General features: G+C 41.8%; 1 protein-coding gene across 14 annotated transcripts in view; it reads right to left on the bottom strand.

Moving 5' to 3' along the window:
* FIG4 (FIG4 phosphoinositide 5-phosphatase) overlaps positions 1–25,313 on the bottom strand; it is a 158,545-nt gene that overhangs the window by 76,880 nt on the left and 56,352 nt on the right. For 12 of the 14 annotated variants that reach the window (XR_012158016.2, XR_012158017.2, XM_073336996.2 and 9 more), the window contains 5 exons: positions 21,854–21,987; positions 19,735–19,851; positions 18,346–18,391; positions 16,566–16,714; positions 8,382–8,548 (listed from right to left, as the gene is read on the bottom strand). Coding sequence is in view for 12 of the 14 variants with exons in the window: in XM_073336996.2 (XP_073193097.1) it covers positions 8,382–8,548; positions 16,566–16,714; positions 18,346–18,391; positions 19,735–19,851; positions 21,854–21,987 (613 nt within the window). In the remaining 2 variants the exon portion in view is untranslated. The remainder of the gene's footprint in view (positions 1–8,381; positions 8,549–16,565; positions 16,715–18,345; positions 18,392–19,734; positions 19,852–21,853; positions 21,988–25,313) is intronic. The other 2 variants (XM_073337005.2, XM_073336998.2) reach the window with 2 other exon arrangements.

Raw genomic sequence — 25,313 nt, 5'->3', positions numbered from 1 at the left:
TTATGACAAATTACTAAATCATGAGAGATTCAGCAGAACTGGGACTGTAAAACCACAGGACTAAAAGGGCATAGCAATTAGTTTGCTTTCATACACCATTAGAAGGTAGTTTACTGTGTCTAGCCCCATATGTGAATAAACGGATTATTTTAGATTCCAGAAACATATAATCATGTGTTGTAACACTAACATTTAAGACTATAGTGCCACACAACTTTCTGTATGAAAAGCATAAAAAACCAGAAATTAAACCTAGAAAAAACAGTTACCTACCTTTTGTAATTGTTGTCCTTTGATGTGTTGCTCATGTCCATTCCATTCTAGGTGTGTGTGCACCCACGTGCACAGTCAGAGTATTAGTTATCAGAGTCAGTTAGCAGTATCCATAGGGCCAGCCGTGGCACCCCCTTGTGTGCAGCACTCATGCTTCGGTATATCAAGCACCGCCAGCCCTATGTCCTCTCAGTTCCTTCTTGCTGGCAACTCCAACGGAGGGATAGGAGGGTGGGTAATGGAATGAACATGAGCAACACATCTCGAAGAACAACAGTTTTGAAAGGTAGGTAACTGTTTTTTCTTCTTTGAGTGCTTGTTCATGTAGATTCCATTCTAGGTGACTCACAAGCAGTATCAATAGAGGTGGACTTGGAGTTCACAGTCTTGCAGCACTGCTCTGCCAAAGCCAGCATCATTTCGAGCTTGCTGGATAAGCATATAATGAGACACGAACGTGTGGACATACAACCAGGTAGCGGCCCGACAGATCTCTTGGATTAGTACCCGTGTCAGGAAGGCTGCTGACGACGCTTGTGCCCAAGTCTAGCGTGCCATCATGATAGCCGTCAGAGGCACCTTCGCCAGCTCGTAGCAGTAGAGGATGCAGGTCATGATCCAGGACAAAATCCTCTGAGCGGACACCGACTGACCTTTCATTCTGTCAGCCACCGCAACGAACAACTGCGTTGACTTATGGAACAGCTTTGTTCTATCTGTGTATAAGCCCAGTGCCCTCCTGACATCCAGGAGTGTAGCCTGCGCTCCTCATCTGATGCATGAGGCTTTGGAAAGAAGATGGGTAAGTATATGTCCTGGCCAGTATGAAACTGGGAAACGACCTGGGGCAGAAATGCTGGGTGCAGTTGCAGCTGGACCTTATTCTTGTAGAAGACCGTATAGGGCGGCTCTGAAGTAAGTGCCCTGATCTCGGACACCCTGTGGGCTGACAATAACACGACCAGAAACAAAACCTTCCAGGAGAGAAGCAGGAGAGAGCAGGAAGCCAGAGGTTCAACAGCTTGAGATTCAGGTCTCGGAGGGGGAAGGGATTCCAGACATGTAGGTAGAGACACTCCTGACCTTTCAAAAAACGTGCCATCGTGTTGTGAGTGAAGATCAACCTGCTTTGGAATGGAGGATGGAAAGCCAAGATAGCACCCAGGTGGACCTTGATCAATGACAGGGACAAACCTTGGAGTTTGAGGTGCAGCAGATAATCTAGGATCTCCTGCAGCGGGGCCTGCTAAACCTGAATATGCTGTTCCGAGGCCCAGTGCATTAACCTTTTCCATTTGGCCAAGTAAGTCGCTCTGGTGGTGGGTTTCCTGCTACCCAGCAAGACCTGCTGAACGCAGGCCGAGCATGCCCGTTCGTCCGTGCTTAGCCATGTAGTAGCCAAACGGTCAAGTGCAGTGCCATCAGGTTCGGATGCAAAAAGGCTGGGACAGTAGATCCAGCCAGAGGGGCAGCTACAGTTGGGTGGCTACTTAAAGGCTCAGCAACGTGCCGAACCAGTGCTGGCGAGGCCACGTGGGAGCTATTAGGATAATTCTTGCCCTGTCTTGGTTGATCTTCACAAGGACCTTGTAAATCAACGGCACTGGCAGGAAGGCACAAACTGCTCTGAGCTCCCTGACAATGTGGAGGGCCAGATCAGTCTGCAACCAGTGGCCCTGGGTGCTCAGCTCACCCAGGTGGGCTCCCCAGCCCAGGTCCGAAGCACTGGAGACACGGGTCAGTGACAGGGATGGGGTCACGGAGGGGACTTCCTCTAACACCAACCAGGGTCCAACCACCAATCCAGGGGATGACCTGATGTGGTCTGGCACTCTGACTACCCAGTGAAGGTCGTGCCTGTTGGGGATATAGACTGACACCAGCCATGCTTGCAGAGGCTGGAGATGGCACCAGGCCAGACTGCGTGAGTGAGCGGGAGAAGGAAGGGTGGTGACGACTAAAGTTTGTGTGTCTACTCCTTCTCCTTGCAGACCCTTGATGAGGCTGCCAACACCTTGGCAGCAGGGGTGGCCAGAACTGTTTCCATGCAGACTGCGGCGTAGGCATGCCCAGCAAGCAAAGGGTGTCCCAAGTGTCCTTTAACCCATGCAGTTTCGCATCAGTCTGTTCCAAAAAGAGACCGTTCCCATCAAATGGGAGGTCCTGGATAGAGGTCTGCATCTCTTGGGATAGGCCGGTGGTCTGAAGCCAGGGGCTGTGCTTCATGACCACCGCTGACGTGACCACCCAAGCTGCCAAGTAAGCCGCATCCCGTGTCATCTGGAGAAAGCACCTGCCCGCCGCAGTGCCCTCCTTCACCAGAGTGCCGAATTCCTGGACCAGACCATGAGGGAGGGACTCCTTGAACTTATGGAGGGAGTCCCAAGAGGGCCTGATGGTTCGCCACCTGGAATTGCAGGCTGGCTGGTGAATAAATTTTTCTCCCAAAAAAGTCCAGTCTTTTGGCCTCTATTTTTGAGAGCTGAACTAGTGTGCCCCTGCTTGACCTTTTCGTTGGCCACAGAGACAACCAGCGAGCCAGTAGAAGGGTGGGTATAAAGGTACTTGAACCCTTTGGCCGGGGCAAAGTACTTCTTTGCTGCCCTTTTGGAGGTGGGAGGGATGGAGGACAGGGTTTGCCAGAGGGCCTTGGCAATTTTCAGGACCCCGCCATGCACTGTTGGTGCAACACGTGCAAGGGTAGAGGCTGAGAGGACATTGAACAAGGTGTCTGCCTGCTCGGCCATCTCCTCCACCTCCATCTCCTCCTCCAAAGGTCCAAGTTCTCAGCCACCCATTGAAGCAGGGCCTGGTGTTCCTTAAAATTGTCTGGTGGGCTGGCCCTTGAAGGTCCCACAACCGCTTTGTCCGGGGATGAAGATCACGACTGTACCACCGGAGGAGGAGGGTTTGGGGTGGGCACTGTCTCCTCTATCCCAACCTCCGAGTGGATCTCATGCACCGAGCCTGCTATTGCTCCAAGGCGGCGGCAGATGAGTGGTGCAAAGAGGGCATGCTCACACACTCCAATAAGGCCACTGCACTGGCCATTCTGCCAAGGCAGCGCTACAGATGCCGATGCGGCCTCAGGTGCCCATTTACGCCAGTGGGGTCTTGACAAGGGGCTGCGCTGCCCTTCTGTGCTGGAGAAATTCCCTTCCGTTGACCATGGTGGGCCATTGACGCCTGGGTCTGCCTGCTGACCATCACTTCTGGAGACAGGTGTTTGGAGTTTGAGGATCGGTGTCGGTATTGAGGGGACAAGTCCCAGGGGGACCGGAATCGCAATGGGGAGCACTCCCCCGGGGGCAGGCGACAGATCTGCGCTGAGAGGACAAGAAGCGAGAGGGAAATTGGTGCCAATGGAATGGAGACCAGCGCCCCCCACAAGGCGATCTGCGTCAAAATTGTGGGGACTGCGATCGCAGTGCTGGTGACTGAGGGTGAGCCCCAGAGGATCTGGGGCACGACACCGGAGATCTGCGGCACGGAGATGGAGAGTCTCTGTCTCTGTCTCAGTCTCTGTCTCTGTCTCTGGGGACTGGCAGCATCCCACTGCCCCGCGAGGAGTCTTAGCAATTGGCTTGCCCTAGTAGGGAGTCTTTGCCGCTTCCTGCGGCATGCGTGGTGCCAGCAGCGTGGGCGGAGGCCTCTGCTCTATCAGTGATGGGGGAAACTTGGGAAGGTGTCAATGCCGTCAGAAGTTTGGGTCCCTACCACTCCCGGGAGCCGGTGGTGGATACTTTAAGGGACTAAGGGCCCTGTTAGGATATAGATATTCAGGCCTGTCTGTAAAGGCCTATACTCTAAGAATTTAGGTGTATTCTTATCACTTGGCTAGTTAGAGGTATAAAAGAAAGAATCAAAATCACTGTCTGCTGCTATAAGAGCCTTCTCTTACTGAGACAGTCTGAGGCCCTGTGCTTAGGCTAAGGCCTTTGGCTAAGCAGCAGAGGCAGCCATAAGCTGGGAACCGAACAGTCACATCCTCAAATTCCAAACTAGTCACATTGAAATAAGGTGCTATTGGGCTGTTAGGAGTACAATCCTGTCCTGATAATGCCTATCGCCTCCAGAGAAAGGGAAGTGCCTAGAAGATGTAAAAGGAAACTTAGTTTGATAGCATCCTGTCTGGCAAGAACTCACTTATCAATAGCTGGGATGTGAAATCCTCATTTCTGTGTTTGCTCTATCACTGTAGTCCCCATTTCCCTATTGTTTGTCTGCATAATCTCTGTCTGGTTCTGTGATTGTTTCTGTCTGCTGTATAATTAATTTTGCTGGGTGTAAACTAATTAAGGTGGTGGGATATAATTGGTTAAATAATCATGTTACAATACGTTAGGATTGGTTAGTTAACCAATCATTTCACTGAAATTTAAGGTATAGCTAAGCAGAACTCAAGTTTTACTATATAGTCTGCAGTCAATCAGGAAGTGAGGGGGGGTGTGGGTGGGAGTGAGTGAGGGAAATGGGAACAGGGAATGGGGGTGGGGAAATTGGAATCATGTTTACCTAAAGGGGGAAATGGGAACAGGGACACAGGTAAGCCTCTGTGGTGTCAGAGCTGGGAAGGGGGGCACTAAGGAAGGAAACTGGAATCATGCTTCCTGGAAGTTCACCCCAATAAACTTCGAATTGTTTGCACCTTTGGACTTCGGGTATTGTTGCTCTCTGATCATGCAAGAAGGACCAGAGAAGTAAGTGGGTGAAGGAATAAGCCTCCTAACAGGCCCCAATGGGGGTGGCATGTCCATGTGGCTCTGGAGTGGCAGGGCGGCCCAAACTGGATCCTTTGCTTGATGCCCCAGGGCCTTTCTTGTCTGGCGCCAGGGAGCTGTGGTTCTTCATTTTTTTTCTGGGCACCAGTGACGGGGAACAGTGCCAGGCAGAGCCCGGTATTGGGGGTGCATACCGAAATACTAGGCGAGTCTTGGCGGGACGTCTCGGAAGCCGGATGAAGGGCAGCCTCCAGGAGGAGAGCCCGCAAATGAATATCCCACTCTTTCTGAGTCCTGGGTCAAAATTTTTTTACAAATACGACACTTGTCCTTCACATGCGATTCCCCAAGCACTTGAGGCAGCTGCTGTGGGGGTCACTTAAAGGTATAGGCCTGTTACAGTCCGCACAGGGCTTAAACCCCAGACACCGGGGCATGCCCCACCTGGGGCAAAGTCCCTGTTGGGACTCTAACTTCTAACTACACTTAACTACTTAACACTAACTACTATAAACAACTATTTACAAGGCCCTAAGGCTTGAAGTCAGAAGAGACTAAACCGCTAGCTCTTGCTATGCAAGGAAAGGCACTCAACTAACCACCATGGGCAGTAAGAAGGAACTGAGAGGGCAAAGGGATGATGGCATCTGACATACCAACGCATGAGCACGGCACTCAAGGGAGGCACCACAGCTGGCCCTCCGGATACCACTAAGGCAGGGGTCAGCAACCTATGGCAAGCGAACCCAGGCCAGCTGTGGGCTGAGTGGGCCAGCGGCTGGGACCCCAGCAGGCAGCAGCATGCCATTAAAAATCTTGCCTGTCCCAGCCCGCTCTTCTCCACCCCCCGCTCCCCCACCACGGGGGCAGGGTGAAGAAGTTTGGTCCTGGGGGCTGCTGCTGCAGGGCAGGCAAGGTCCCCCTTCCCCCACCGGCATGCTGGGTTCCTGTCCCTCCTCCTCTCCTTCCCTGCTGCCAATCAGCTGATGGCCCTTGCAAGGGAGGGGGAGAAGTGGAGCTGGAGCGCGCTCACTGCTCCGGAGAGGAGGCGGAGAAGAGGTGGGGACGGGGCCGTGGGGTAGAATCAGGGCATATCCCCCCCATGCCCTGACTCCTGTCCTCCCCTCACATGCCCCCAGCCCTCTGCCCTGACTCCTGCACCCCCCACACATACCCAGCCCCCCCACACCCCATGCCCTGAATCTTGCACCCCCCCCATTCCCCTCCCTACCCTGAGCACCAAACGGGAGCTCCTGCACTTCCCCCCACCACATTCTCACCTGCACCCCTTGCACCAAATGGGAGCTGCCCTTGTAAGCACTCCACACCCAAACCTCCTGCCCCAACCCTGAGCCCCCTCCCTCATTCTAGCTTCTGGCCAGACCCTACACCCCAGACCCCAGCCTGATCCTTCACTCCCAGCTCTGTGCTCAGTGCACTCCCACCCTCAGCTCAGTGCACAGAGAGAGGAAGAGAATGGGCTAGAACCAGGGAGAAGGTAGCTACCCACTCTATGTGGGCAGGGCCGGGACCCCAGGCTGGCAGCGGGCTCGCGGCATAAGATCAGCATTTTAATTTAATTTTAAATGAAGCTTCTTAAACATTTTGAAAACCTTGTTTACTTTACATACGACAACAGTTTAGTTATATAATATATAGACTTAGAGACCTTCTAAAAACATTAAAATGTATTACTGGCACGCAAAACCTTAATTTAAAGGGAATAAATGAAGACTTGGCACACCACTTCTGAAAGGTTGCCGACCCCTGGCAAAAGTCTCCAATGCCTGCACACATAGGCGAGTGCACACCTAGAATGAAAATCGACATGAGCAAGCTCTCGAAGAAGAACATGCTCTTCCAACTTTTCTGTCAGCAGTTAAAAGGAAACAAAAAATGGTGGAATTCAAGCCTGTCAGGGAGCTTGTCAAGGGTATGCTTAAATGATTGCTCCTATTCATTGTTTTTAAAAGTGTAAGAAGGCTGTAACTTTATTACAATATATTAACCAGAAGTAGCAGCAACTCTTCAGTAAAAGAGCTGAATTCCGACTTCCATTACAATCCTCCACTTTTTCTCATGCTCATAACTGTCTCAAAAAAATTCAACATACAAGGAATTTGTTTATGCTTGGTCTCTGCCTAAAAGGTGAATTTTTATTTACTATTTTTTTAAGTTACAGCAAATTCAATTGAGCCATTTTTGAGTTTTATTCTCACCTTTGCCACTGACCTGCCTTAATACTTTGGAAACATTGTTTAAGCCTCAGTAGCCCCATTTAGGAGGCAATCATCACTACCTCTATTTTTCAGATATGGAAAAGGAAGCTGAGACACAGAGAAGTTAAGGTACAGAGCCAGGAAGTGTTAGAATCAAGACTGCAACTCAGGTCACCTGCTTGCAGATCCAGGCTTCATCTAGACCAGAGTGTCTCCAGGCAAATCACTTAACCAATCTGTGCCTTATCTATCTCATCTATACAATGTGGTTAGTAATGCTTACCCCAAGGGCTCTGAGGACAGATGAAAAAGTGCTATGTAACTGTCAATTATTGTTATCACCACCCATTTTTACAAATGGGCAAAAGACAAGGTTAAATGACACTGTGATCTAATGGGTTAGGCATGAGCCTAGCAGTGACCAGGCAGTTTCTAATCGCAGTTCTGAAACTGACTTGCAGTGTGATTTTAGGCAAATCACTAAATCTTTCTATGCCTCTGCTTCCCCATCCATAAACAGTGATAATACTGACATACCCTAACGCATAGGGTTGGTCATGGCGGACATACTTCATTAATATCTGAAAAACAAAACATAAGATTCTCAGATGGAAAATACGAGGCTGTGGCTAGAGAAGTCAACAGATTTTAGAGTGGGGAAAAAAAAAAACCAGAGGACATGTCAGATTAGCATCAATATAACCAAATCACCTAATTCTTTACCCTAAAGTTTCCCAGTGTAAAATCCAGAGGTTAATGGAGGAGAAAAAAAACCTTAAACACACTGAATGTGTCTATTGTCATAAACCTTGAATGGTCCCTTAGAATATGTGCTATCTACTTATACTAAACAATCTGTTCCATCTTGCATTAAGCTGTGAAGCTTGGAATACTTTTCCAAGACAGGAAGAAAAGCTCTGTGTGGCTGATGCTTGTCTCTCTCACCAAAAGAAATTGGTCCAATAAAAGATATTATCCTATTATCACAGAATTTCAGTGATCAAAGTAACCAGCTGTTTTAAAATGCTCTTTTTTAAATATTTCCCTAAATTTGCAGAAACCAGCTGCTGACAAGCAATATTTACTAATGCAAAGAGAGCAAGATATGTATGTACATATTGCTATCTAAATATTGGCTTAAAAGAAAACACTCATGAATTCCATTTACCTGAAAAAGCATTACTGTAATATCTTGAGAGTGTCTGCATAATATCTTTGGAATGCTGGGTCCATGGTGCTATCTTCCTGTAGGTTTTTACTCGATGAACAAGTTGAGAACCTCCATACTGCAGAGAAAGTGTGTCTCCATGATCTTCATACAACTCCTCAAACAATCTAAACCAATGAAACCAAAATATCTGAGAATTCTATCACCACTACTAGAAAGTGAATGCTCCTCTACTCTGTATTTTATGCCATACTTACCTTTATGTTTTAAAAAGACTTAAAGGTAAGTAGGTAGAATTCCAAATAAACTATTTTCAGTTAATGTAATGAGTGCCATACTTCTGAACCAGAAAAGCCAGTTGTCTTTCCAAAATGTTAATTTAGCTAGTAAAGATTACAGAGGTGGCAACTACTGCAAGAGGAGTTAAGGGTTCTTTTGCAACATTCTCTTAAACAAACTAAGCATGTACCGGGCAACTAACTCTACATCTGCTCTGGTCTAAAAGACTCAAAGATCAAAGCACCAAACTTTTCTGATAATCTCCTCCTGCTGCCCACTTCAGATATTAGCCTTATCAGGGCATGCACAAAGAAATTATTGTACACATTATGTACATATACACATGGGTGGGTGGGTGGGTGGATGTGTGAGAGAGAGAGAGAGAGAGAGAGAGAGAGGTATAAATAGTATACATCAGGGACCATAAGAAGGCCAAGTAAATATGTATCTATGCTTATTTTAACAAACAGGTAGATTTTAACAGAGTGAAATTAATCTTAGAGTTATAAAACCCTAACAATATGTTCAGAAATGGAAACTTAGAAATATTTTCCCCAAATATTAAAAGTTTAATTCCTTCATTTTAAGTAACTACTGTGGAATTCTTGAGATACCTAGATTTTTTTCCCCTTATTAAATGAAATATTTTTTCTCCTATATATTGCTGCCAGTTTACAAAAACAGAGATAACATAATTATCACTAGCCTAATCACACTGAAGTCTAAAATACTGTGATCATACATTCCAGGTCCAGTTTTGGAGTGTTTACTCAGATAATCACTTCCGTGGAAGTTTTGCCAAAGTAGGGTAATCACTACAGGACTGGGCTATAGAACCAAACTTACACTTGCTCATTAGTTATAATACCTTAGATACTTAAATATTTATTAAATGAGAATATATATCCTTATAGCTCCCAGAAGTAAACATGAATAAGAGACCAGGGAAATGATTGCTGGATGCTGTTGGCTTGTAGGGAGAAAGGAAGATCTTAAATCTTCACAGAATAAGGTAACCCAGAGGTGGGCAAACTTTTTGGCCTGAGGGCCGCATCGGGTTTCTGAAATTATATGGAGGGCCGGTTAGGGGAGACTGTGCCTCCCCAAACAGCCAGGCATGGCCTGGCCTCTGCCCCCTATCTGACCCCCACACTTCTTGCCCCCAGATGCGCCCCCCCTCCCCGGACTCCTTCCCCATCCAAGCCCCCCTGTTCCCTGACAGCCCCCTGGGAACCCCTGCCCCATCCACCCCCCCGCTCTCGGTCCCCTGACCGCCCCCGGACCCCCACCCCTAACTGCCCCCTGCCGCCCCATCCAACCCCTCCCCTCCTTCCTGACTGCCCCCCTGGATCCCTGCCTCATCTAACCACTCCTTCTCCCTGACCGCCCCCGGATCCCTCGCCCCTAGCCTCCCAGGCCAGGAGCTCAGGGGCCGGGCAGGATTGTCCTGCAGGCCGCAGTTTACCCACCTCTGAGGTAACCCCTCAAGGGTACCCATATTCCCCTTTGTGGGGGTGGTAAAAGGACTCAGAATGGAGTCCAACCCTGAATATTAGTTATTTGGAATGAGGCATTTACCACCACACTTGACACAAGTAGTAATGCTTGGTATCTCTGGAGTGTGGTCATGGGCATTAAAGCTTTTATAGTGAATGCAGCTGAGATGGTGAGGTCCATAAGTCTGGCAGTAGAATACTGAAGGCAGTCTTTTATGGAGAATTGCAGACTAGAACTTGTTTTATTTGCAGACCAAGAAAACATTACAAAAACGCTCTCTCAAGGCAACCTCCAATCTTGCAAAGTTGATCACAATACCTGGGAGCTCTCAGCATCTGACAAGATCTGATGGTGGCATCTCTGCCACCTCGGTCTGAAAGATCTTGAGAGCTCATGGATTGCTGCAATCAAAGAGAGATGCACGAGGAGTAAAGCTAAAAGCAGCACATGTTCATCTACAATTCTCTTAACCTGTGGTACTTGCAAACAGGGCTGCAGGTCCAAAATTGGTCTTTGATTTCACTTCAGGACCCACAATAAGTGACTACAGCTCATCTATTGAGCTCGCTGGAATTTGTTTCATTCTCCTGTATCCTGCCTGCATATCCTGATCAAGGCCTATAAAATAAGCAAGTCAGCCAGGTTTTTTTTTAAAAAGAACCTGTTAGTTATAAACCTACAAGTATACATTTTATAATGGTCCTGCTCCTTAAGTCTCCAACAGATGCTCAGGCAGGATTTAGCCTTCAGCTATTTTATAACCCCTTCAGGAGGGAGTTCTCATTTAAGACTGTTGCAATTTAAATTTCCATAAAGACAATTTCATTGTTAATGAACTGTTAAACCACTAGTAAGCACAATTTGCATTACATGTGTAAGAAAGTCAAATATAGTAAAAATCTTATATGAATCAAATAGTGCCATAAAATCTCTATGGCTAGAAACTCCATGCTTCAATAATAAGAGTATAGCAGTAGGAATATAATATCGACCACCTGACGAGGATGGTGATGGTGACCGTGAAATGCTCAGGGAGATTAGAGAAGCTACAAAAATAGAAAACTCAATAATAATGGGGGATTTCAACTATCCCCATATTGGCTGGTACATATCACCTCAGGATGGGATGCAGAGATAAAGTTTCTAGACACCATTAATAAGTGCTTCTTGGAGCAGCTAGTCCTGGAAACCCACCAGGAGAGCGGCAATTCTTGATTTAGTCCTAAATGGAGCACAGGTGGTCCAAGAGGTGAATATAGCTGAAACACTCAGTAAAAGCAACCATAATATAAATTAAATTTAAACATCCTTGTGGAGGGAAAATACCAAAAAAGTAGCATTTAACTTCAGAAAGGGGAACGACACAAAAATGAGAACACTAGTTAAAACAGACATTAAAAGATACAGTCACAAGAGTGAAATGCCCACAAGCTTAACGGACACATTTTAAAAGACACCATAATAGAGGCTCAAATTAAATGTAAACCCCAAATTAAAAAGAATAATAAGAGGACCAAAAAATGTAATCATGGCTAAACAGAGTAAAGGAGGTGATTAGAGGCAAAAAGGCATCCTTTAAAAATGGAAGTCAAATCCTAATAAGGAAAACAGAAAGAAGAATCATGGAGCAGGTCCTCAAAGAATCAATCCTGAAGCACTTACATGAGAGGAAAGTGATCAGGAACAGTCAGCATGGATTCACCAAGGGAAGGTCATGCCTGACTAATCTAATCGCCTTCTATAATGAGATTACTGGTTCTGTGGATGAAGGGAAAGCAGTGGATGTATTGTTTCTTGACTTTAGCAAAGCTTTTGACACGGTCTCCCACAGTATTCTTGTCAGCAAGTTAAAGTAGTATGGGCTGGCTGAATGCACTATAAGGTGGGTAGAAAGTTGGCTAGATTGTCGGGCTCAACGGGTAGTGATCAATGGCTCCATGTCTAGTTGGCAGCTGGTGTCAAGTGGAGTGTCCCAGGGGTCGGTCCTGGGTCCCGTTTTGTTCAATATCTTCATAAATGATCTGGAGGATGGTGTGGATTGCACTCTCAGCAAATTTGCGGATGATACTAAACGAGGAGGAGTGGTAGATACGCTGGAGGGCAGGGATAGGATACAGAGGGACCTAGACAAATTGGAGGATTGGGCCAAAAGAAATCTGATGAGGTTCAATAAGGATAAGTGCAGGGTCCTGCACTTAGGACGGAAGAACCCAATGCACCGCTACAGACTAGGGACCGAATGGCTAGGCAGCAGTTCTGCGGAAAAGGACCTAGGGGTCACAGTGGACAAGAAGCTGGATATGAGTCAGCAGTGTGCCCCTGTTGCCAAGAAGGCCAATGGCATTTTGGGATGTATAAGTAGGGGCATAGCGAGCAGATCGAGGGACGTGATCGTCCCCCCTCTATTCGACATTGGTGAGGCCTCATCTGGAGTACTGTGTCCAGTTTTGGGCCCCACACTACAAGAAGGATGTGGATAAATTGGAGAGAGTCCAGCGAAGGGCAACAAAAATGATTAGGGGTCTGGAACACATGACTTATGAGGAGAGGCTGAGGAACCTGGGATTGTTTAGTCTGCAGAAGAGAAGAATGAGGGGGGATTTGATAGCTGCTTTCAACTACCTGAGAGGTGGTTCCAGAGAGGATGGTTCTAGACTATTCTCAGCGGTAGAAGAGGACAGGACAAGGAGTAATGATCTCAAGTTGCAGTGGGGGAGGTTTAGGTTGGATATTAGGAAAAACTTTTTCACTAGGAGGGTGGTGAAACACTGGAATGCGTTATCTACGGAGGTGGTAGAATCTCCTTCCTTAGAAGTTTTTAAGGTCAGGCTTGACAAAGCCCTGGCTGGGATGATTTAATTGGGGATTGGTCCTGCTTTGAGCAGGGGGTTGGACTAGATGACCTCCTGAGGTCCCTTCCAACCCTGATATTCTATGATTCTAATAAACTCTCGCAAGTCAAGAGTAAAAGTATAATTAGGAAGGCCAAAAAAGAATTTGAAGAGCAACCAGCAAAAGACTCAAAAACAGCAAAAAACTTAAGTACATCAGAAGCAGGAAGCCTGCCAAACCAATCAGTGTGGCCACTAGACGATCAACATTTCAACTAAATGAACACTCATGGAAGACAAGGCTATCGTAGGGAAACTAAATGAATTCTTCACATTGGTCTTCACTAAGGATGTGAGAGACAATCCCATACACGAGCCATTCTTTTTAGGTGACAAATCTGAAGAACTGTTCATATCAAAAGAGGAGGTTTTTGAAGAAATTGCTAAATTAAACAGTAAAAAAATCCCCAGGACCAGATGGGCTTGACCTGTGAACTCATTGCCAGGGATGTTGTGAAGGACAAAACTATAACTGGGTTCAAAAAAGGATTAGATAAATTCATGGAGGATAGGTCCACCAATGACTATTAGCTAAGATGGTCAGGCATGCAACCCCATGCTCTGGGTGTCCCTAAGCCTCTGACTGCCAGATGCTGGGACTGGATGACAGGGGATGGATCACTTGATGATTGCCTGTTCTGTTCACTCCCTTTGAAGCATCTGGCATTGGCCATTGCTGGAAGACAGGAAACTGGGCTTAATGGACCATTGTTCTGACTCAGTATGATCATTCTTATGTTTTTTTAAAGACCGTAAAAAGTTTAATAATTTTGAAAGTATGAATATATCAAAACATTGTCTCTTTACTGTCAGACAGTAAGAGTCAGTGTTAACTAGGGACAAGACAAGTATAAATGAGATGTAATACAGAAGGCAGAGCTTCACAGAAAAAAGGTGAATGTGGTCAAATAGATAGGAGGGTAATTCTAGTAGCTGCATTTCAGACAGACTGGCAATGGGAGATGTTATGTGAATGTCAGGGAGATCAGAGTGGAGGCGACTACAGTAATCAAAATGAGAAATTAGGACTGGATGTATTGTGGGAGAGAAAAAAAAAGCTGCATCAGAGGGGAAGCGGAAAGATTTATACAAAGCCTAGATGTGAGAGGCGGATGAGAGAAAGGAATCAAAGGTGACCCCAAAGGAAGGATGATGGTATAAGTAATGGAGAAAAGAGAAAGAGAAAAAGAATTGGGCAGAAAAATAAGGTCAGTTTTAACCTTCCAAAAAGAGATGTCAGAGGAAGAAGGATGAGATGTGGAAATGGATAAAAAAAAGACAACAGATTAGGTGTGGAGTGGCAGATTTGCAGGTCAACAGTATACAAATGATAGGAATCAAATACTTCTGTCACAACAGCACATTATTTCTGGCTACTGTATAATTACTTTTTAAAGTTCAAATCTGTTTCTGGATGTAGAGTTGAGAAAACGATGGAAACTAGCATAGTACCCTGCATTATTCAAAAACAGATAGGTTTGCTTATTTTGGCTTTTTGGTATTATGAGAACTTTCAGAATTTTTTTTTCCTTTCCTTCCTAGAAATTAAAGTTCTGGTAGATGCATCGGAGGAAGATGTATAGAAGGATCTTCTGTGCATGATCTCAAATAATTCCTCACTGTTCTGAAAAGTAAATCTGAAAATCCAATCTAAAAACCATTCAGCAAGTGAAGAGATTTAAAAAACATAATAATTGAAGCAGATATCCATACCAGAAGGCCACATGAAGTAACACATTTTGATCTCTCTTCAAAAAGCAGAAACAAGTATACAGCAAGCACAACAGTAAGTCGTACAACTGTCCAAAGGTTAAAAAAACAACCAACCCTCAATACCCAAGAGAAAAGGGGCCAACAAAGTGGAAGATCAGAAAACCTCCAACGAATATTACCCTCACAATTTTTTTTGATGTCCCATCAAACCTGATGCCTCAAAGGCAAAGCAGCAAAACAGTTTCTTCTGTCTCTGTTGCTTCACCTTCTGCTTGGAGAAATATGGTTGTGTCAGATTTGTGGTATTGAGCAGGTGACTGTCCCAAAGGGGTCTGCCTCTGGGATTGAAAGTTGTTCAATTGGTTTCAATAGGAAGGCAACTAAATCCTCTAGTAACAAAGATCTTCCCAGATTTATGCTTATTATGACTTTTTGAATGTGAACAAGAATAGGAGGGAACTCTCAGATATGTGGTGCTTATTATTCTTCCTCTTCTTTATATGCATTACTATCTCTGGATCCTGCAACCCCAGAGATCCAGCAGTCTTCTCTTTAGGCTTCTTGGAAGCAGAATGCAGATCTGACTCGCTTTTCTTCCCTCGAGTACCCTTGTGCTGAGATAACTGCTGATGCCAAAGCATTTAGCCAAGATTGCAGTAAAGTTGAGGGAGACATGGAGGAGCCATTCTTCCTGTAGGAACAGCCACAGGCAATTCCCTTTGTGGGACTACCAGATAAAGACTGTAGCCATGTCTTTCTCCAAAACAATGAAGGCAAGCATACTGGTCTGAGACTGGCATCTTCCCATTAAAGGAGACTCCCCTCAAACCCCAAATGCTTTGAATCTGCCATCAGGAAATTCAAGCAGAACTAACAGGGAAGTTAAGAACACCAAACTGATCAGAGTCAGTATTATGAACAAACCAAACAATGACTATTAATTGTAAAATCCTATCTTTACTTAAAAAAAAAGGGAAATATCTCCCCCAATCTAACTGTTCCAATAAGCTACACTATGCAAGAAATACTGAACTAACTACCTGAAGCCATGAGTTCCGAGGTCTCTATTACAGTAATAAAGAAAACAATGTGGCCAAAATTGTACCTCATATTTATACAATCAGGCCCAAATGTCCAAATCCCTGAGAAAACACTCTTGCAAGCTTTAATGGTCACTAATATTTAGAGGGTTCCAACTTCAATGTCAAAGGCATATGTGTATAATCTGAAAATGTTCAAAGAGGTTGCAGAAGGATGATTATTTTTCCCTCTCTTCAATGCACCAAAAAGAACCAAGAAGATACCGTAGAAAGGAAAATGAAGAAAAATAAGTTAAAATGTATTTCTGCATTGTATTTCTGGTTACTGGGAACATCTGGCAAAAAATTATGCTTAGCTCACTTTAAAGGCAAACTGCAATACAAAAATTAAAAGCTTTATAGTACATTTTTATTATGTTTATTTAAAGGACAGAGTTTTTAAGTTTAAAGTTTAAGTATCAAAAGAGAAGTGCTCAGTTTTGTTATCCTGAAAGGAGCCTGATAAGCATACTAATCAAATAAAGGTAATCTTGAAGTTACATGGATTTCTATGTTAAATGTCATACGGAGAGATGAATGGATAATTTAGTTAGCTGAAAAAAAAACAACAATCTGAACATTTATTTGATAAGTATTTTCACTTAAAGAAAAATTAGGAAAACATCAAAACATAAAAAGCCACAGAAAAAGATAACAATATTAAACAGTTACAAAATTAATGCCAGGAAAAAACAACATATTTTACTAACTGTGAAATATCTTACCTAACAGCATCTGTGTCAAACTGCAGATTGGGTTTATCAATCAACCCCAAAGAATAGAGCTGATAGGCTAAAGCACACTTCCCCACCATGAACTGGGCTGTGTTAGTGCGATCTAAACAGTCAACACAATTGGTTCGAAGAACACCAGTCTAGGAAAGAAATAAGAATAAATGGGAGATTCTTTAACCAGTTCCCAATCATTACATTCATGCTTACTCTACAAAGGAATTGTTCTCGTGGTTTCCTAATAAACTTGTCAAAACTCAAATACTTAATTATTCAAAATCTTGTGTGAATAAGTCAAGATCTTAAATCATTTAGGCTGCAATTGTCTATGTTACAGAAAACTGCTAAAGCCTCAGTTCAAAAGAGTCTCACTATTATCAGCTTACTAAAACACTAAACTCTTCTTCCCTCTCATAACACACTTATGATTTATTGCAAAAAAATGCTGGATGCCACTGGAATGCAAAAATAAAGTTCCCATTTTTAAGTCTTGCTACTAAGACTGAAATATAAAAAACAAAACATGCTATCATATTGCTGTGGCCATAAGACAATGGGGTTTATATTTTCAACACTCCTATTCATAGGCAACAGGTGTACAAGTTCTGTTAAAGATTACAATCTGCATATCTTTCTAACCACCACTTGTGCCTGTGTTCTTCAATTACATAATGCCCACATAAGGCTTGGTATTTTATAATCTGAAGGGCTGAAAGCATAAATACCATCTAATATTTTCATAGGAATGATATCTGATTTATGGCTTACTTTGTTAATACATTAAACACAGGTAGACATGCAATACTTGAAGATATATAAATCAAGGCAATATTCTTTTGGCTTGCATATTCTTCTTTCTTTTAGAGAGTTTAAAATTAGCTGTTTAGAGAGTTTAAAATAGCTCACTCAGCTATTTATCCTTAAATATCAGACCCTTGATGTTCTGTTAATATGGAATTGAGCATTTGTTCCCTAGTTTATGTAAAGGATAAAATCATAAATGATCATAGGTAGAAGGAAACAATGTTTCAGCAATATTGTATCTTGTGTGCAGAATATACAATCATGATATCCATATTTAAAATCATAAGCCAGTAATTCTTTTGCCATGCTATACATAGAGTAGTATTTTGAGTCAAACTGCCTGTTTAATTATTGATTGTAATCACAATTATACAGTGTGCAACAATGTGAAGATAAGAATGCTTTTAAATTCTTGTTTCCATGTACGTGAATTTACTATCAGACTGAAGCATGTTTATTCCACACTCAACTAAAATTTTAATGTTTGAACAATGCAGTTTTTTCAGTATTGAACAGTACATTTTTTCTGATTGTAAGACAAGATGTAAAAAATTATTAAAAACCACTGTATTGTGTGGCTTGTTGCCTATGTACTGTTAATGTTACAAAGGATAGCGACTTTCAGCGAGACCGGTGCCACTATCACTAGTTTCAGAAATGGAAACTAAATTTAAAATATTTCTCAGATTTCATTTGGCAAGAAGATACTTCCAGCAGCACTTTTTTTCTAGCACCACCCAAAGACAGTGTGGCCCTAAATCCATTTGGGGCCTTTGGGCACTACTATAATATACATATTTATATTAGTAAAGTACTGACTCAGAGTAAAGACAGTCATCTACTGATTCATGAACAATACTTCCTGCTCCACCTATGGTAGATGGCTCTTTGAAAGCATCTTGTCCTATCAAACTACTGACTTACATCAATAAAACTTTGTTGTAATAATAAACCAATATTATTTCAATACCTGTAAACGACCAGTGGGAACAACAAAACCTCCCAGTTCATTCCATCTGGAAGGAAAACAAAAATACCATGCCTTATAAAAAGTTTATTTAATGTAAGGATTAGAAGTCATGTCATGTGTCTGGCTCAGTAAAATAGAGGGAAGAATTTAATAACTTGCTAAAAATGAGTCTGAAATCTTTGAGCGGTTGAAAAGATACATGCGTGGGTAAAAACAATGCGCCTATACATATCTGGTGGGACATGTGTTGCAATTAGCTTGCAATGCAAGAAATCCAGTATTGGAATAAGCGTGTGCCAAGGCTCACAACAAATTAGTCCAAGAAAGCCAAGTACAATATGCTTCTCCCCACCTCCAAACTGAAATCCAAGTTATAGACCTTATTAGAATACAGAGATTTCCCCCCAAGTTGGGAAAGTGATCACACAAAAATATTATATAGCTAATGTTTATGGTCAGGTTGAAGGAATTTTCCTTAATAGGCCTAATACTAATTTCATAAAATACATAAAATTTCAATTATGTCATAAATCAATGAGGGCCGAATTGAGTTTTTACTCTGAAAACTGATTTCACACCCCATTTTATCACTTATTTGGGAACTTATTTACAGTTTTTACTTATTACAGATTTGGGAACATACAGTGTATCAGATAACTTCTGTAATGTTCTAAAAAGTTATAATAAATAATAATCTGTCTTCCCTAGACTTTTTTTTTTTTTCCTAACAATATGAATTTCTTACAATCATGTACGCAAGAGTAGGAAATAGCAAGTTTAGATAACAGGTATATTTCCTGGCACTCCTTAGAAAATGCTTTCTTTACATTCAGAATTGTGCTTGCTTTATCTGTTCAGATACTGCATATCTTGTTTTCAAGCATGCAATAAAACATGAAGTGCATGCCCTGAAGCAGCAAAAGAAGCTGCTCTCAGAATGAAGAACTGTTTGTTATATCTTTCAAGAATTCAGGAACTGTTTAAATATAAAAAAGGGTGAAAATGAACATTTCAGACTTAATTTGTAAAGTGTTTATTGTAGCAAGAACCACCAACTACACCAAATTTCACAAGTACACATTTACCCTGAAGATACAAGTAGCATAATTAGCAGCATATTTTACACTTATTCAATGTGCGGATAATTATAGACCGTGCCCCTTTGGTTGCAGTCTTTTTCACTCTAACTGGACATTAAATTATAATTTTCACATTACTGCAATCCTTAAAAAGCCATGTTAGAATACATACTGCAGGGATTTAGGAGTACTTCATGTGTATAAGTAGTGCATGTGCATGTGTGTATATAGATATCCAGATATTTATGTGTTCACATCCTCACACACAAACTCATCCTACCCCTTTTACTTTTCTTGTTCTCATACATACTTCTCATCTGGCCGCAAGATGCTGCAGTAGGAATCAGGACGATTTACAAAGAATCCTGTTTTCTTCACTACACTTTCCGCAATTACATTCAATCTATCCAGGACATTACACAGTTTGCTACGGGGAGAAAAAAGAAATATTGAATACTCTTCTTTAATTTTCACTGGTTGGAAAGTCTCCTGTCAATGATTTTCTTTGCAAGAAAACTTGCAGTTCATACCCATCTCCATATCCACTGACCAGACATTATGTTAATAGCAATGTTTTCATGCCAGTTTTGCTCACTTTACATAATTAAAAAGGGACACTGGTAGAATGGTAAATGATTAACATTTACCATTCTACCAATCTTTGCATCATCTACATTTTATTAGCAGTGATTTTATGATTACTTCCAGCTCATTGATGAAAATGTTGAATACCTTCAGGCCCAGTACCAATCACTGCAAAACCCCATTGGAAATGCCCCTGGTCAATGATGAATCCTCATTGACAACAACTTCTGGATATCTATCAGTCATCCAGTTCATAATCTATTTAACATGTGCTTTATTAATACTGTATAGACTGCCAATTTTTTAAAATCAGAATGTCGTGTAGGGGTACTACAAATGCTTTCCAAAAGTATAAGTATTGTAGTTATCTTTAGCAACCAAACCTTAATCTCAAAGAATGAAATCTGGTTTGTTTGACAAGATTTATTTTTAATAAAAACCATGGGTAGCGGTTATATAATATTAATTCTATTCCTATCTTAACTCTATCAATTGAATCATGTATAGACTTTTTCCCCTTATTTTGCCTGGGACTGATGTCAGGCTAACTGGCCTATAGTTACTCAGGTCATCACACTTCCCCTTTTTGAATATTGACACAACATTAGCATTCTTCTGGCCTTCAGAAGTTTCCTCTATATTCAACTAAGCAGCTGGAGTAGATATATGTGGGCTTTTGAGACGGCAAGTTTGAAGCCTCAAATGTGTCTCCTTGCTTGTGTGGAAAGTGAAGACATGACTAACCACACACCGGGATTCACAGTCTCTCCCCCAACCCTGGCATATGAGGCATCTGACATGGATATGACACATTTCTTGAAGCTCCTACAGGACTCATGGTCTAGGGACTACCCAAGGTAGATATCTAGGCTACAGTAACCCATACCACACTAACTAAAAATTGTTAATTACTGAAGGATAAAAAGAATTAGACTATAACAATCTAGCCTGAAGACATAAAAGCAAGGGTCAGTTAGCTCTCTGCAGCAAAGGAACTGATGCAGTTGGAGGATGTGATGCCTTACATAGTGTAGGGCAATGATGTTACCCTCATCCTAGATCACTCATGAACCTCCCAAATAACATGGCTTTTCAAGGAAATGCCACAGGCTCACCTTGCAGGTGCCATATTCCACAAATGGGAATGCACAAAGGCTGTGAAGAAAAACACGGTATTTTCAAAATTAGGCTGAAACAGCTAACTACAGATAAAGATACTTGTGGAAGACAAAAATGGCATGTGTCAAAAGGCCTGGAGAGGTGCGAATCTGAGTGATAAAAATACATGACGATAAAATAGGGGTGCTTAGAGAAACTTAGGCGGAGCTATATTGTGTCAGAATGAGGAGTTCTGTTGAAATCAATAAGCTTTGTGAAATCAGATTGATTTCACCTGAATACCTTTTTGGAAGAAAACTAGAAAAAAGTTCTGAAAATGTCAAAATATCCTACTCCCACATTTTTGGAATGGTACGTTTTGATTTTCTTTTGCCTTGAAATGATGGTTTCAAAATTGAATTTTGCATTATAATACAAATGAAAACAAAATGATTTTGTTAAAACATTTCAATTGACCTGTAATAAGGCTTTTTTTCTGAAAATTTTCCTTTGGAGAATTTCAGATTCTTGGTTTTCACTCCCATTTGGAACAAACCAAATTTTGAAATCTCAAAATCTTTCATGAAACAGAAATTCCATCCTCCTCACACCCTAAAATTTTTCTGAGCTCCTAAAGCCACCCTCACCCTGGCAGGATATAGCAAAGAAATTTAAAAAACATTTATCACTGTCACTGATCACTTATGAACTATGACGACATCCATACAGGGAAAGAATTTGCTCACCTTTTTGTGTATTTGGCCATATCCCAAGGAATATACACAATAGCATGTTCTGGGGGTAAAAATTGATTGAGATATGTCACAGCACCAACAAGTTCTTCACTCAGAATCCTTTCATGCTTTCTTTTTTCACGCTCCTTAATCAAAGCCAGAAAAAATTAGCATTAACATTTTTGAGCTAACAGGTCTAAATTTTAAAATATTTGTATCCAATCTCTCTCTCTCTCTCACACCCACACACAGAGCCACCCACCCACCCCCTATCCCTGATTTTAGTATTTATTTTATAGGTGTAAAACAGGAAGAACAAGCCGCATGCATAAGAAAAGGGGGGCGAGGACAGGGGAGTGTTTATGAAACATTAAGGCATACAGTTAAAAATGAACAAATGGGAAATTCAATAACGTTCTAAGTAGTATGTTAGGCTTTATAATCTATGATAAACAGAATTATATTATGAAATATATTTATCCAGAAAAGAAAGAATAGCCATACTATATATGTGCAAAAAATGGGTAGATTTATTTAAACCACTGAATTTGTTATTATTGAAATCAGCAAGCAGGAAACCTCTGTTTAAATCCTTGTTTTTAAACTTGTTTCATATTTGCACTTTTTAGTTGTTTTTTGGAAGTAAGATTGATTCTCTTTGGGTTGGTAACCATTAAAGCATATTGATTTGTAACTAAATATAGCCTTTACACTAAATTTGGTGCTTCTTTTAGCTAACGAGGAGGATATATATATATATACACACATATACACACACACATACACACACACACTTGTTTAAGCAATTACATAGTTTAACTAACATTTATTTAGACTCTTAATTTTTACATTTTTCATTATATTAGAAAATAGTGAAAGATGCCTTTCTTATTTATTGGATTAATTTGTTACTTGTGATTTGTGTCAAGCTCTGGTTGGATAGAAATTAAAATTCAATTAAAATCCACAAAACAGCATTTTATTTTTTTATTAGTTAAATAAAACTACCTTCGGAGCTGGATATATAAAAAATTACCAAAACATGTTTTGCATTTTAAAACTAACTGAATTATTAAACAAAGAAAGTAGTATGTTCAGTTAGTGAATTGAACTGATTGTTTCTGGTCACCATGCTCTTCAAAACTTTAGAAGTAGTAGAGCTCATTCTCTCACACCTGCTTTTTATCAAAAGATTGGAAGGAGAAAACAGACTTTCCTGATTTTTCAACTCCCAGTTGGTTTGACTTCAACTGAATGAGCCACTGAACTGAACTAGCTGAATAAACTGAAATGAAGAAAATATTCTCTCTGTACCCGCGGAAAAGGCTCCTGATGTTTAAAGCTGGTTTAGGCAGTTCAACAAAGTCTGGTTCCAGGTGCTCACACAGTGACTTTCACTGTTCAGTGGTGGCTTTCCTTTAAAGTCTGGCAGCAAACATGTAGAATCATACAATCATATAATATCAGGGTTGGAAGGGACCTCAGGAGGTCATCTAGTCCAACCCCCTGCTCAAAGCAGGACCAATCCCCAATTTTTGCCCCAATCCCTAAATGGCCCCCTCAAGGATTGAACTCACAACCCTGGGTTTAGCAGGCCAATGCTAAACCACTGAGCTATCCCTCCCCCCAAAATGTACTGTTTAATTTTTTTTAATTAAATTTTAACCAATTATAGCAAGCCTAGGCCTTAACATAGGCTGTCAATTTCAAGTTTAATTATAAACAGGGTTTCTTAAAATAAATCTGTACTCAAATTTTTTAAAAATTTATCCACCCTGGCAATAAAAAGTTAACAACAGAGCTGGAATCTGAATATTTTGATATCAGATTTTTTTTTGAGATTTTTAAGTATGGAATCCTAAGGTTGCATTAACAGAGCTGTTTCATTCAATTTCCTACATAACTTTTTAAGAGGAAATAAAAAGGATAGAAAGGAGGAAAAGGGGAGGAAAATGAAGCTAATTCAGTTCTAGAACTTACAAGCTCCACCCAGCAGATCTCATAACTCTGACTCCAGAGCGGTTTAGACAAGAAAACTGATACACTTTGCTGACCCTAGGTATAGTGTTCTTGTTGTTTTCTCAAATTAAAAAATGAACATTTAACTTGTTACACATTGTGCAGTGTATCTTTATTTTACTCTACACTAAAGGACATTTTCTATTGTGCACATACAACTATTTAAAAATTACTTCTATCTTTTTAAACCAAAAGTAATATTTTTCAAATCAAACAGTACCTTAATGATGACTACTTTCATGACAAGTTTCTACCATAAGCCATTTTTGCTGTAACATTGCTCAAAAAGCATGGTAAGAATTATTACTATTATTTTAAAGAGGGAAAGTATTCTCACTCTTTGTACGCTCTTGAGTCAAACATTTATGGAGGAATTTTCCTACAACATTCCAAAAATTATTTATGATCAGAGACTAAGCATAGGAAGTTTTACCCCAAAAGGTGAATTTTCAGAATGTTCTCATTCTGTCAATGGTGACTAAAAGTGGAAGCTGTTTTGCAGCTCTTAACAGTAATAGGCACTACTGATGTCCGCTATTATATAACTAGATCAGATTTAAAAACCAGACAGACAGAAAAAAGCTGTACATTTTAATAAGTATGATTGTTACTTAGAACTACAAGATGCTATGTATAGAACCTACAGGGAACATAGCTATCAATAGCTACTACTGAGGTGGGCAGCATAATCTTCTAAGGAATAGGGAAATAAGTGAAGAGTGGGGGGAGGGAGAGGAAAGAAAGATGGGAGAAGTGAGAAATGGTCTGAAGTAAATAGGATGAAATTCAATAAGGACAAATGCAAAGTACTCCACACAGAAAGAAACAATCAGTTGCACACATACAAAATGGGAAACGACAACCTAGGAAGGAGTACTGCAGAAAGGGATCTGGGGGTCATAGGGGCTCACAGGCTAAATATGAGTCAACAGTGTAACACTGTTGCAAAAAAAGCAAACATCATTCTGGGATGTATTAGCTGAAGTGTTGTAAGCAAGACATGAGAAGGAATTCTTCCGCTCTACTCCACACTGATTAGGCCTCAGCTGGAGTACTGTGTCCAGTTTTGGGTGCCACATTTCAGGAAAGATGTGGACCAACTGGAGAAAGTCCAGAGAAGAGCAACAAAAATGTTTAAAGATCTAGAAAACATGACCTATGAGGGAAGATTGAAAAAAAAATGTCTTTGTTTAGTCTGGAAAAGAGAAGACAGAGGGGACATAACAGTTTTCGAGTACATAAAAGGTTGTTACAAGGAAGAGGGAGAAAAATTGTTCTCCTTAACCTCTGAAGATAGGACAAGAAGCAATGGGCTTAAATTGCATCACCCTTTGCCAAAGCTGGGTCTCATGGGCCCCTCCCTTCCCTAGGTGAATGAGGATCAAACCAGGCAGCCAGAGCGTGCAGAGCCTTGATCCCCACCAGGCTGGGTGCTCTGCTCAATGAGAGCTAG

Source organism: Lepidochelys kempii, chromosome 3 (assembly GCF_965140285.1).
Source record: "Lepidochelys kempii isolate rLepKem1 chromosome 3, rLepKem1.hap1, whole genome shotgun sequence".
NCBI classification, from domain to species: domain Eukaryota; kingdom Metazoa; phylum Chordata; order Testudines; family Cheloniidae; genus Lepidochelys; species Lepidochelys kempii.
Note: the sequence above shows the minus strand (reverse complement) of the source record. Positions and strands in the feature narration are given on the sequence as shown.